Source organism: Sciurus carolinensis, chromosome X (genome assembly GCF_902686445.1).
Source record: "Sciurus carolinensis chromosome X, mSciCar1.2, whole genome shotgun sequence".
Taxonomy (NCBI): Eukaryota; Metazoa; Chordata; class Mammalia; order Rodentia; family Sciuridae; genus Sciurus; species Sciurus carolinensis.
This window is the reverse complement of record NC_062232.1, coordinates 110,075,250-110,089,806: the sequence shown is the minus strand read 5'-3', so window position 1 is coordinate 110,089,806 and position 14,557 is coordinate 110,075,250. Positions and strand designations below refer to the sequence as shown.

At 46.9% G+C, this 14,557-nt stretch overlaps 1 protein-coding gene across 1 annotated transcript in view; it reads right to left on the bottom strand.

The window, feature by feature from the left end:
- Arhgap36 (Rho GTPase activating protein 36) overlaps window positions 1–11,960 on the bottom strand; it is a 29,229-nt gene extending 17,269 nt beyond the window's left edge. The window contains exon 1 of the mRNA XM_047536588.1: window positions 11,903–11,960. Coding sequence (XP_047392544.1) covers window positions 11,903–11,960 — 58 coding nt within the window. The remainder of the gene's footprint in view (window positions 1–11,902) is intronic.
- Between the last annotated feature and the right edge of the window lie 2,597 nt (window positions 11,961–14,557).

The window sequence follows — 14,557 nt, the reverse complement described above, 5'->3', positions numbered from 1 at the left end:
CCAGCCAAGAGGGAAGGAGGGATAAAAGGGAGAGGATAGATGGTGGCAGGCAAACATGGCTACCATGGAGGCCCAGGAAAACATGAACTCATTCCCAAAATGCTCAGATGTGGCTCAGAAGGGCCTAGATTGGAAATGAGATCCAGAAGCCCAGTGGCAAATTTCTTTTATCCTCTTTAGAGGGAGATTGTGGCTCTGGTAGTAGCCTTGGTGGCGCTGTTTGGATTTAAGTACCACCCATTCACCACCATCACTCCTACCGAGATACCTTTGCGCCACCCCCCCACACAATGAAATCAGTCTTACCCCAAACAGAAGTGTAATTTGAATCAGGATGTTCTCTCCTTCAATTGAAGGAGAGGATCTCTCCATCTCCTGTGGAAATGGACTGGGTTCTGCCTCTTTATACATTTTAGAGTACCAGATCAGGAGAGGGGGAGAAGGAGGGAGCAGCAGTTTGAGGCTGGTCCAATTTGTCCCTGGCATCTTCCCTTTCTCTCTTCTTCTCATTGGATTATTCTACAGTCCATCCATCCAGCCCTGGCAGCTCTACTCCCCTTCCTCACTGCAGGATCCTGCATCCAGCTCTCCCCACCTTAGGATAAGAGGCTGATATTGGGGTATACCTTTCTGGTGATGCTCGATTTTAAGATGGAGTTTTAGACTGATATTCCAGGGAAAGATTTGAGTTCTGAAGGTGGGTGTATCACAGGAGATGAAGGAAAACATCTGCCCAGGTAGCCAGCAACATATTGGTTTTGGGGCAGCTGGGAGGCATGATTTGAACCTGAGCGTCTAGGGAGTGAATTTACAGAGAGGACTGGCAGCTTGTTGGCTTGGATTACAGGGATTGCCTTGTTGACAAAGACAACATGATACATTACAGACTTAGGTCACTGAATACCAGTTTTCTTATCTGTAAAATAGGGGAATAAAATGCTCATTCCCATAGTACCATGGAGAAGAAACAACATAGGTAAAGTACTAAGCACTTGCTACTGAACCCAGAGAAGAAAGAGTTTGCCCAGGGTCACAAAGTAGCAGAGTCAGGATTACAACTCTTCTCCCAAACGCACTCGACCACTGGAGTTGTGCCTTCAGCTCTATCTTATCCTCTCAGAAGGCCACCAGAGCTATCGTTGGGGATGTGGAAGTAGGGAGGTAGGGTTAGGTATTGACTCTATGCATATGAATAGGATGCTACCACTTGGTCTCAGTCTCAAGGGACTAAGGCTCAGGCTTCTGCCTCCTTCCCCTTATCACCACTCAGGTAATCTCTCCATGCCATCTTGGACTGATTCATTGCCACTTTAGCACCATCTCTGCTGCCCAACTCTGAGGTGGTGACTCACCCTCTAGCTGGCCAGGGCCCCTGCCCTCCAGGAAAGAAGCTTTCTTCTTAATTGACTGCAGAAGCCTCAGCCGCAGTGAAAATAAATGCCCTTTCAGGCAGGCTTAGGGATGGAGGAGGGCTTTGAGGAGGAATGGAATAGTCTAGGTCCCAAAACCATTGCCCTTCATCCACAGTGCCCAGGGTGCCACTACTGAAGTCCCCTCTCCAGGTTTCTTATAATTCTATATATACCCTCAAGTCTCAGTGTTTATAAAAGATTTCACTCAGGGCATCCATTTGCTGCATTAGAAGCTGTGGTGTGTCTGGCACTGTGCTAGGCACTGGCAGGACATGAAGTAACATGAGAGATCCTTGGCGCCCAATGAGGGTTCATTGCAAGTTTACAAATACTAACAGCACCTTGGTAAAGGAAGAAAGTATGCAACAGGAAGGGGGTTGGGAAGTGACTGTTAGGGGGTTGTGATTGGCAGCCAAAACCCCCCACCAGCTTCTAATCTCCTTCCCTAGTCCCAACTCTTAACATCTTTGTCTTTTTGATGAGGGTTGCAGAGAGAGGGAGGCATTGGCTATTTTTTTATTAGAAGTACTTATCCTAGTTAATGTCACCTTCTCAAACCTTAAAACTACCTTGTGCCCTTAGTCAGCAACTTGCCAAGATAATCAGTTATAAAATGGCACAGAAGAATTCGAACCTTTAACTCCCAAGCCTGTGCACTTTGCACAGCACTTTATACAATGCTCTGAGAAGTGGGAGGGGAAGCATCCTTCTTCCCCCACATCCCTTCCTCTGCTGTCCATTCATCTACTCAGAAAAGACGCAAGATCTGACCACAGTATTCTGGAGTGACCGCTTGTAGCCCGTTTATGGTGAGAGGGAACCTCAGTTTCCTGCAGGCACCATGCCGCTAGGGGTGCAAAGCACCTTCAACCACTCTGCCGCCCCCTGCCGCCGGTGGCTCCTGATCAGAGGTTTCAGCTCCCGCAGGTCTTGGGGGGCTAAGAAAAAAGCTCACCAACTGCCCTAGACCGATCCAGTGTTAGGTAACAGATAACCCTGCCAGATTTGGTGACGTAAGAGAGAGGGCGGAGCACTTACAGCGCCCTACTATGTGTCCACAGTGGGAGTCCGCGATTTACAATAGCTATTGCCTTTTACTTAGAAAATGTGTTGCCATGCAAAATAGCAAGCTCTTCATTAACCGAAGTCTTCAAGTTAAACAGGTTTCGCAAAGCGCTTGTGTGAAGATCTCAACTCCTTACTTCTTAAAACCAATAACCCCCTACACCCCTTAACAATCTTCTGCTCTCTGGAGTTGGGGGGTGAAGAAGCACACCCCTGGGGAGCAGGCAAAGGTCAAGGCAGTGATGGGGCAGTGGGGAGGGGGCAGCAGGGAGGGTGCGGGGAGGAGGAGCCTCCGGCAGGGTCGACCGTAACCTGAGTCAGGGTCCCTGCCGTGCCTGCCGGCTGATTCCCCGGACCTTCCCCTTCCGGTTTTCCTGGGCTCCTACTGGACCCTACCTGGACCCAACTTATTCCTTTTGCATAGGAATGGGGAACAAAGGGCCAACAACCCAGGTCAAAGGGAAAAGAGCATCTGTGCCCGCCCCGCCTTGCCCGCCCATCCTCCCTCCTTTCTTCCCCGCCTCCACTCCTCGCCCCCTTCTCTTCCGCCCAGAGAGAAGGCGGGGGCGGGCTGTGTGTGTATGTATGTATGCATGTACGCGTGTGTGCGCGCTCGGGTGCGGTACGTCTGTGCATTCCGTGTGTGGACGGGTGTATATGGGGTGTGTATGCGGTGCATGTTTTAGCCCAAGTGTTTGGTGTGGTGTGTATTTGGTTCGCTCTTTGGCATGAAGCATGTGTCTGTGCATGCACGCTTGTAGGTTGTATGTTTCTGCCCGATTATAATCGGTGTGACTGAGGGTGCGGTCTAGGTGTGGGTGTGTTCAATGTGTGTTTCAGGGTTTGTGATTATGCTGGGGTGAGTGTATACATTGTATGCAATGTCTAGTAGCTTAAGCTTGTGTGCATATGTATACTGGGTGTGTGCTTATCCTTAAATGCTGTGTGTCAAAGTGGATTTACAGGTGGTGTTTGTTGTACAGTGTGTATGTTCGTGAGCAAGATATCTATACTAAAGGTGTGTATTCAAAGGTTTATGTATGTGAGGATTCGGTGTGCCTTTTAATTCATAGGGTCAGGTGTGTGGTGTGGATGCATGTAGCCAGCATATGTGCATGCATGGAGGGCTGAAGATGATGTGCCTTGGAAGGGGTCGCACGAGTGTATGGGTGCAGCGTTTGAAAGCATGGGGTTGTCTAAAAGAACACAAGTGATCCTGCGTGTGGTTGGGGGCAGGGTGTGGGGGACATTGCACCTGACTGGGACCAGGAAGGAGGTAGGGGCTGCGACCCCAGCAGGGGTGACAGCTGGCCTGATCTCCTCAATGGAAGTCTGCCCGCCCTCCGCTGAGTTCCGACGGGGCGGGGTGTGAACTTACCCGGCTGCTCAGAGAAATGAAGAGGAGTGCGCCGCAGGAGATTTGGCCAGGTAGGGTGCCTAGCGCGCGGTGCAGGGGCTGGTGGGAGTAAGCTAGAAATATTGGTCACTGACCCCACGCCACCACCCCCCCACCACCAGGAGATCCCAGTTTGTGCCAAGCTGAACCCAACTATTTGTTCAAGGCCTGGATGTTTCACACCTCCTTGACCTTGTGTGGGGCAGATCCAGTTGCCTGGAAGCCCTTTCCCTTATGACAGACTCCCATTTTTTCGAGACCTAACTCAAAAGTCACAAAAAACTTTCTTTGCACCCCTTCCTCCCCAGTTGAGGGCTCCCTCTTTGGGTCAGCACAATTACAGGCTTCATTCTTATGACATGATCATATACCACTGCAATTATTTGACCCTCCATTTATTTCTGAGCTGCAGTGGAGAATGCTTGGTGTACATTAAGAATAGTAATCATAGTAATGTTTCCATTTATTAAGCACTTACTGTGTACTAAGCATTATCTCCTTGAATTTTCACAATGAGGCTGTGAGGTAGATGGAGCTATAATTATCACTATTTTACACTTCACACATCAAGTTCAGAGTAGTTGAGTAACTTCCCTATGGTCACACAGACCACATGAGGTAAAACTGGTATTTAAACTCAAGTCTGCCATGCTCCCTACACCTTTCTTTTGTACCAGGCAGCCTCATTAAGAGTCCTCTGATCCCTGCTAGATGCTGAAGTTTCTATCAAACAGTATGATTTCCAAGTATCTTTCATTTTGAGTTTACCGACAGGACCAAGAATACTCAGAATAATTACTTTATCTCCCAGACAGCCGATACCTTCACCACCTAATTACCTGCTTTTGGACACCTAAAAATCTTTAATTAGGCACTGAAGCCCCTCACCAGCTCCAGTTCTGGGAGCTCTCCTTAGGCTGGTGCTGAAAGAAAGAGAATTGGTATTTTCTGGTCATAGGATGGTAGAATTAGATATGGAGGAGAACAGAGGTGAGGGCTCAGGATGGAGTAAGAATGATTTCCCGGCTCCCCCAGACCCATTGTTAACAGCATCCCCTGCAGAAGTTGGTATGCAGTGAATTTCAAACAGACCAGTCCTCTCTTTATCAAATTGCACATTGAAAAGCAAGCAGAGTCCCCTTCAGAAGAGATTACTGAATCGCCCTAATTTTGTATTATTCATCATGGCGGGGGGGCACTGTGCTCACCTAATGAGATTCGTGCTGCTCCAGTGCCGTCCAAGCAGCCTCATCTAAGAAATTCAAGTTACAACAATACATTGTATTTGGGGGGAAACATGTTTATTGGGGCCATGGTGTCAGCCCAGTCACAGCTGAAGGATCTCTGGAATCACTGGCACCCCATTCAGCTCCCAGGGAACGGTTCTAGGCTGCTGCAAAGAAGTCAGGGGGTGGAGAGAGAGGGACAGACAGTTCAACGGTGGTGAGTCACTTTGCCACTTTTCAGGGAGGAAAGTGAGAAGCATGGTTTAAATTGCCACTGTTATTATTGTGCCCTTTCAGTGGGCACAAATGAGCCTAGCGTGTAGACGAAAAGCAATTGGAACATCCATAAAACTCCCTGCCCCCAGCTGGGCCTGGGTCAGCACCTCATCCAGGGTGGGCAGGAAAAGCCTTGCCTACCACATTATGTAGCCACAAAGTCATCTTTTGGGGGGGGGGTGCACAAAAGGGCTAGAGAGGCCAGTCCAAGTTGTGCAGGGCACAGATCACCTGAAATCTTTGGTTTCATTGCACTTAAGTCTGTACAAGGAGTTCGTGAAAACTTTAGTATCACCCAGAATCTGGTGTGAGGCACTAAACACTGCCCAGGCTAGTGTAATACCTCCTTACTCTCCTCTGAATATACTAGCTTCACTTCCACTTCCTCAGAGCCACAAAGAAGAGAGGCCTCACCTAAGACCAAGATACACACATGCGCACACTCATTCCTTGGAACTTAAAATGCCACAAGTCTCTCTTCCTTTGGAGTTCAGAAATGTATCCCTCTAACGCAAGGATTATACGGGGAATTGTAAAAGTGGAATGTGCTTTAATAACTCCCAATTACTCAAATATAGAGATTTGTTTGCTTGCATCCTAAAAACAAGAATCTATGGGGCAGGGCATTCAAATGTGAATTTATTGAGACAAATCTTGCTTTCCCCATGAGAATAAAGCCCTGGAAAAATCAGCTTCTGTCTTTATCATGCAGGCTGAGAAAGACCATAGGCTCTGGAGTGAAATAGCTTTGAGTTGGCATCCCAGCTCGATGACTTGCTGTGTGATGTTGGTTACAAAGGTTACTTTGTCTCTGAGCCTCAGTTTTCAACTGTGAAATGGAGATATTTAATACCTACCTTAGAAATTTCCCAGGTGACTGAAGTAGGTAAACCGTGGAAAGTGCCAGATGAATGCCTAACATGCATTAGTAAATGTTCAAGAAAAGGTTAGTTTTTCTTCTCCTGTATCCCAGAGTATCTTAACCAGGATTCTCAGGGAGTGGAGGTGACTAAGCTGGTAATTTTCCTCATTACTGGTTTGTCTAACACTCCTGAAATAGTCCCTCTTCTCTTAGGATGATGTTTTGATCAGCCTAATGCAGCCCCGGAAGAATTGAACCTTAAGTCCAATTCTCACTCTGCAGTTTCTCCTGGCAGTGTTAATGAGAACAATGTTTCCAATGTAATACTCTATACAGAAAAGGCTGAAACTTTTTGCTCAGTATCCAGACATCTACCCATCCCAACTGCAGACCCAGTCTCGATCCTGCCTCCTAACTATGTGCCATTATGCTCAAGAAATAAGGTGACTAAATATTTCCCCTGACTTGTGTTTTTCCCCTCATGTCTACCCTGGAAATTAAGGGCTCCTAAAGCCACCAGATTTCTTATAGCCACTAAGGTTGGGAGGTAAGCAGAATGATGCAGTTCTGAGCAATGCTATGCAGCACCTAAAATACATCTGATAAGTTCTTATTTCTTCTCAGCTAAAGGGAAAATAATCTACCCTTTGTCAAAACCAGTGAAGGGAAGACCCCATCCATGCCCCTTCCTCCCTGATGCTTTTGCTTCCCTCTAGAGACAAAAGGAAGTCATTACAAGCAAAACTGCATTTGAGCAGGGAGCCCAGGGGGTAAGGTTAAGTAGTCGGGTAGGGGGAGTGAGTATAATCCCAGGGAGGGAGGAAGAGACTACAGAGTCGAAGTACAGAAATTTCTGGAAGCAAGTTCTGAAAGGCTATTCTTTGATGTTCCCAGTCCCTGGAAGATACCTTCAATTCCTTCTCCTTCACCCTTTTGTATCCTGCATGCTACCCTCCCTCACTGACCCTAGACTCCTCTCTGCCAGATAACCTGTTAGTCCTTAGGATTTAGGAATCTAAAAATTTTCTCCAGCTCTCACCCATCTGCTTTAGAGAATGTCCTGTAGCCTCCACTTTGAGAAGGCAAACAAGAGGGGTAACAATGAAAGGTCAGCCATATTACCCAGGGAACAGTTGAAGCAGGGGTTTAGAACACCCCATACCACTTGATAGGTTTCCTTAATAAGCAGGGACCTACCGGCTGCAGGTATTTGGTGCCCACCCCGAGGACACCTTGTGGTTTCTCAAGAGGTGTATCTGAAACGTGACAGTAACTGCCAAGACTCAAACATTTCATCTACCTACTTTTGCTGATACATGTGAGAATAAATGGTACTGCCAGAAGGAAACATCATTTCCTAGTGACTCAACCCCAGCTATGAGAACACAGGATTTCATCTTTCGGTTGAAATGTGCACTTTTTCACAGAAAGGAATCTATAGATAATTGATCAAAACATAGAATTTAGACCCTGGGGAGGGTATCACCAATGGCATATTAACCTCCTAGTAAATGTATCTGCTATAGGTTGATACAGTGCTAGGAGCTTTGTAAATGTTATATTTTAATCTCAAATTTTGAAGTCAGACAAAAAGATTACATTGGTTGGTTGCTCAGCCACTGTGTAATGGAATGAGTTACTGAACTTCTGAGTTTTTGTCTTTAAAACAGATAATACCTTAGAGTTGTTATGAAAATAGATTGAGGTGCTTTATATAGAGTGACTGGTATTCAGAAATTGTGAATATTTGGAGAAGAAACAGCTTTTGATAACTGTCACAGAAGGCATTTAATATAATGGCATCTATAATAACAACCACTATTATTTATAACCCAGTAATGTAAGCATTATTATATCTCTTTAAAAGAGGTTAAGTAACTTGCTCAGAATAACAGTATAAGAAGAGGCCTGGGATTGAAACCAGCTGTCCCTCTTTCCACCCAGCATTAGCTAACATTTCATGATCACTGGGAAGATCATGTTTGGTTGGCCTGATCTAGTCATTGTATTTAAACTAAAACATGAAGAAAAAAAAATCCTTAAACTATGTATAGTGGAATTCTAGATCAGTGTATAGATTAGCTGCATGTCAGGTGATTAGTCTAAAAACCTTTTTAAATTCTAATAATTTAAGAACAGATTTCATACACATTTGAGAAAAGAAACTATTATGTCACCAGCTTCACAGAATCTCTAACTTTACCTCCTTGCTGAATTTTCTTCCAGTCTTTCAAAAATCCAAGTTTGACAGTCATACCATTTTCCATGTTATGTGTTCTTCATAGTATGCAACCATAAAAATGGTGTCTAGCAAGTGGATATGTCATGGAGTTCATTTAGCCATTCCACTATTGTTGGACATTTAGGTTGTCTTAGTAGGCAAGTGTGAAAACAAAGGAATGATGTTGCTTTTGCCATTGCCATAATCACCCTTGGGGACCTGGTGTCCTGCTCTATCAATGCTCAATGTGCTTTCTGTCATTTGATATTTAAGCTTGATGAATGTCAGCTCCACGGCTGGAGCCCAAGGTATGTTTGCAAAAGGATTATTTTCTGCCAGTTTTCATCACTCAGATTCCACATTTCATCCTCCTGGTGGTAAAGTGTAGTCTAACCTGGCAACCTAAGCTCTAGAGCAGCACATTTTCCTATGGAGAAATGTCTCGAGGTGCAAACCACTAACCCACAAAGGAATTTTGGAGGTCCTGCCGCTGGTGAAAGGGGGTGCCTGTCTGATCCCCTCACCAGGGGAATGGGGTGTCTCATTGGCAATCTTGCCCTAGCCCTGGAAAAAATGACCCTGCTGCAGCTCAACCAGGCCTGGCCTCAGCAAAAATCGATTGGGTCCCATCTCCAAGAAAAGATCAAATTTGTATGTAAAGTGGGCCCCAGGGTCCCTTCAGCTTTAGAGTTTTGGCTGCTTTACAGAAGTTCAATTGTTTGAGGCCGAGTGCAATGCCAAGAATAAACTGGGGAGAGAATTTCAAGTGGGTCAATCGTGCTGTCCCTTTCCCTGGGAAAGAAGGCCTTTCTGGGCCCCCATTCCTCTGAGACCTCAATGTCTCTCCCAAATTCCTTCATATGGTGCCCATTGCCATCATCATCCTGGGCAAGGGGAATGGGGATGAAAAGGCATTTAGAATGCTTTTGCCATTCTGTGCAATCGACGACCAGCTACTCCCCCAATCTGAGGATTTCTGAAAGACATTTGAAGAGGGCACCAAGGGCAATTATAGCCCCACAGAATATCAATAGTTACTCACAAAATTACCTGTCACGTTGCACAAGGTTTCTCAGGAGGAGTGCATTGAATTGGGCTATTACCTGGTAAAAAAATTGTGCTAAAAGATTAATGACTTATTTCAAAGTGATGTTGTATGACTTAAGTGAGATTATACACATGAAGAACTGAACCTAAGGGCCCAGCATTCAGGCAGTACTCTTACATATATTGGCTGCTACTCTTATGAGTAATCAAGTTGGTGTGGGCAGTGGTGTGCTGCAGGAGTATGTGGTTGAGGGGAGTCGGAGAGCAGATCTCAGTAGACAGCAAATGCTGCAGCAAATATAAGGTCTTGCACTTGGGTTCAAACACCAACTAAATACAGAATGGAGACTCTGAAAAGAACTTGGGTTTACTTTATTTTTAACAAGTACCTTTGGTTTGAAAGTAATTCCAACATAAAGTCTTTGGGAAACTGGCATGTGTGTGGTTTTGTGAGTGGTTCATGCAAATGTGATGTATGTTGTGTGTATGTGATGACCGAAGCAGACGGCTTTGTGTGGGGGCATGCATGGGTGTGGGATGTGTACGTATGGATGTATTTATGGCTATGTATGTGAGTACCTTGGGTGTGGCATGAGTTTCCAAAAGAGGGAAAGTCAGCCGTCCAGGATTATATTTATAGGGGCACAGCTGGAAATCCTCTTTTGGCCAGGTCATTGGGCATTTATAACTTGGAGCATGTTCAAAGAAAAACAGCTAGATGTGGGTAGGGGCCTTGTAGCCATGTCACATGTTAAACAGATGAAGGAACTAGGGAGAATTGAACTGGATAAGCACTGGGGTGAACAGAGCATGGGGGAATAGAGAGGACTGGTAATGTTCCCTAGGAAGGGGAATCATGAAGGTCAGTACTAGGGCCAGAAGGTGGAAACTCCCCAGACAGATTTAGGCTCAGTTTAAGGAAAAGTCTTCTAATTATAATAGTCATTTGGTTTTAGATGGGAGTGGGCTTCCTTGAGCTACTGGCTCCCTGCCGTTGGGTTTTTCATAAAGGAGCCTTCATGCCCTTGCCCTCATTGCAGTTACAACCCTGTAAGCCAGACAGAGTTGGAACGGTTCCCCTGCCTCCTTTCCAGGGTAGAGTGTTTGAACCCTAAGGCCTTAAAAGGCATCTCATAAAATCCCTCCTTTAACTTATCAGGGTCACATGAATTTAAGAAAAATAAAGAAAAAATTAAACTGTGTATGCAGATCTCTTTCCTTTTCAGAGAACTTGTGGCGTGCCAGAGACTACTCGAACTGACTAAGCATGCTGCAGTCTCTTAGCAGGTCCCACATCCTGGGTTGGTTCTCAGCAGGGTAGTGGGGCTGGCAAGAAGAAATCGGGTCTCTACTGAATTAAGTTGCTGAGGCCCCTCTCTCTGCCTCCCCTCCACTGCCTGTGAGGGGGCAGAGGAAAGAAGAGACAACCTCAGGTTTGGTCTATGGCCGGTGACCAATGACGCACTCTCACCAATATAGATTTTGGAGGTGGAGACCATGGAAAAACAGGTGGCTATAAGGGCAGGTGGTGAAGTGGAGAGCGTGGGGCCTATCAAGGGGGAGTGAAGGTCAGTGGGTTGGGGTCCTAGAAAATCTCAAAAAGGAAATATCAGCCCCCTGAAACTGAGGGAGAAAGGTTTCCAAAATTTGTTTTATAAAAGCAGTTTCAGGAAGAAGTGGCAAAATGTGACCTGCATACTTACACTTCTGCTGTGATCTTTGCACACTTATGTCCTTAATTGCACAGGATAGGAGAACCAAGTACTGAGCAAGTACCCAAGGGAAGACCCCAAGCCTCTGCCACTGGGCAGTTTGGGGCAGTGAGCAGGACCTAAGCTGTCCCAGATTAGCTGCCAACTCCTTGGGTGACCTTGGACAGGCCTTTCCCATCTCTGGGCTTCAATGTCATCATCTCTTAAATGGAGGGATTGCATTTGATGACTCTAAGGGGCCCAGGCTGATATTCTGTGGTGGAGATTGGAACAAGGGAATAGGCTTCCAGGCAAAAAGAACCCCCCACCGCCTTATTCAGGGGTCCTTTCAGGGACACTCATCCTTGGGCCTTTAAAGCCCTTGAGTTGCGGGACCTCGCTCCTGCGAGTCTGGCCCCAAGGATCTGGCTGTCCCCGCGGGTGGCTGAGCCAGCGACTCCGCCCCCGCACTCGCCCCTCGTCCTGCCGAGCCATTAGCGCGATTGCTCTCGGTTCCCGGCAAAGCTGGTGATTTATGCGGGTCCTCGACGGGCAGTCCCTCCGGCCAGGAACAATTAGCTAAAAGCCAGCGGGAAGGGAGGCAAGGGGGCGGGGAGCCAAGCCCCAGGGCGCCCAGCCGGGGCTGCAGCCGCCGGCCGCCCCCAGCCGAGCACCCCAGCCCCCCGACCCGGTGGGCCCGACTCACCACGGCGGGGGCGGGGCTCAAAGGCCGACGCGAACAGGCAGTCCAGTATCCACGCCATGACCCGCGCTGAGTGCCCGGCAGCCTGGTAGCTGACCGCCGCCCCGCACGGGCGCTCTAAGTAGCCCCCGGTGACCACGCCCTGGGCCGCACCCTGCACCCAGCTCTGAGTGTCTTGGTCACCGGACACCTCCAGCATGTCACCAAGGGGGCAGGGCCTCAGGGGAGCCCCCCCTTCCGCCGGAGGGGAGGGCCGCTGGTCCCGCAGCCCCTTCCCCCACGCGGAGGGAGGCCAAGACACAGCTCCTGTCCCGAGAAGCTGACTCTGAGGGCGGGACCCTGCCCCTACCCCAGGGAGCCCAGACTCTGAGGGGAGACGCCGTCTCAGCCCTGGTGAGCCCCAAATCTGAGAGGGAGGGAAGGTCCCTGCCCTGCCAGGCACCCTTAATTGAACGCAGGTATGCGGGCCTGTCCGCACAAGATATAATCTGAGGGCAAGGTGGGGTGTCAGTCCCAGGGATCCACAGATTTGAGGGCAAGATAGTATCCCAGCCTTAGGATCCCCACATTTTACAGAAAAGTCATCTCAGCCCTCAGAAGGCCTAATCTAAGCGGAAGCGGCATCTTTTCTAGGTACCCCGATCTGAAGGGGAGGCACTGCTTCTGTCCTTGGGAACATTCCCATCCTACCCCCAATCTACCTTAGGAGATCACCTCAGCTTTGGGTAGCTCCAGGAATGGTTTTAAGGCACTGCTTCTTTCTAGAGGACCAAGGATGTCAGTAGGAACAATGATTTTTACCAGGCAAGGAGCCCCAATTCTGAGAGTAATTTACTGCCCCTGCCCAGAGACTATCTCAGGCAAGAGGGAGATGTTCTCCTTCCTGGGAACTTTTAGTTTTGAGGAGATTGATCCCCAACTGAGATAGAACACAGTATCAAGCATGTATTAATATGGGGTTCACGCACTTGTGGCTAACTTACAGATTCCACGGCCTATGCTTTTGCTCTGAGCACTGGCATAGAAGGGGCACCAACATTTATTTTTAGAAAGAATTTGACATTTGATATTTCAGTGTGGGGGGGTACCATGTTGAATTTACTTATACTTCTTTTATGGTGTCATATTTTTAAATTTTAAATTCAAATGGGGGTATAATGCCACAACAGGTTCAGTGTCTAGGTCTCAGGTGATGGTAAACCAGCCCTGCCCCCATATCCTGGGGTAGAAAGTAGAGTAGCCATCGATGGACCACATTGGATATGAAGGGCTTCCAAAGGAAATTTCTTTTTTCTCTTCAAGTCCAGGGGTCCAAATTAATTTCTCACCCAGTTATCCGATTGGCAGCTGTACAGGCGTGCCTCGTTTTTCTCTACTGGGAAAATGGGGCTCTGTCAATCAAAATGCTAGTGAGGAGGTAGAAAGAAATATAGAAAATCCTCTTCCAACAGCTAGATTGCTGGCCTAAAGAGTGGAAATTGCAATCACTGGTCCTTTGGGGAGAACAGTTATTACATTTGCTTTGCTAACCACTGATATTAACATGGCAAAAGGGGAGCATAAAATGGAAAAAAAAAATTGCTTGTACTTTGCCATGCAGTTCTTAGCAAAGTAGAGCTATAGTCGGAGCTTAAAGGGTTTCCACTCATTTTCCTCCCTTTCTGGGAAACATGGTACCCCTCTGCCTTTGTACCAATTTCTAAATCATTTCCAATTTTCCCTGTTTTCTAAAAGCAATCAAAGACAACAAACATTCACCAGACCTGCTTTTACCAATTTCTGCTGTACAAATACCCAGTGATCCAAGCCAAACAAGTCTGACATCTAGAAATGTCCAGCTTCAGGCTCTGGATATTGAAAGCTCAGCCTTACCTTGTCCTCAGTTTATCCAGCCCCAGCTTCTGTAATGACCTTAATAGGTTCCTTTTTTTCTTCCCAAGTACATGAGCTTGTTTTTCACTCCCTCATGGCACAATGGGTACCTGTCTGCCAAGCCCCAGTCCAGCGTCCTTGGTAACTGAAGTATCTCTGCCTCCAAAATAGCTAGCCCTACCTGCCAGCTGTCCTTCTTTGTTGCCTTTTCCTCAAGGGACGTGATGTGGGTAAAGGAACAAAGTTAAGGATGCTTACAAACTACGATTGGGAGCCCAATTTTGTGCTATGGACTAGCTAGGTAATCTTGGGAGAGTCCTGTAACCTTGTTGAGGCTTGATTTCCTCATCTATAAAATGGGGATATTAATAGTTATGAACAAGCTTTAGTAAACCAAAGCATCTACTATTTTGGAAAAAAAGAAAGGGAAATATAGTGATGAGAATTCAAAAAAGCCAGGCATAGTGGCACACACCTATAATCCCAGATAGTCAGGAGGCTGAGTCAGGAGGATTTCAAGTTTGAGACCAGCCTTGGCAAATCAGTGAGACCCTGACTCGAAATCAAAAAGGACTGGGGATAGAGCTTATTGGTAGAGCACCCTGAGTTCAGTCTCTAGTACTGAAATAACATTTAAAAATAGAGTAACCAAGTTACCAGTTCTCCCTTCTCTTTGACCCAACTACTTTGCCACTAAATTACTTAGTATTAAGTTCTCTTCGAAACTCTTTAAATGTCAAATAGGGGAATGCATTAATCCATCAATTCATTAATTCATTCAAATAT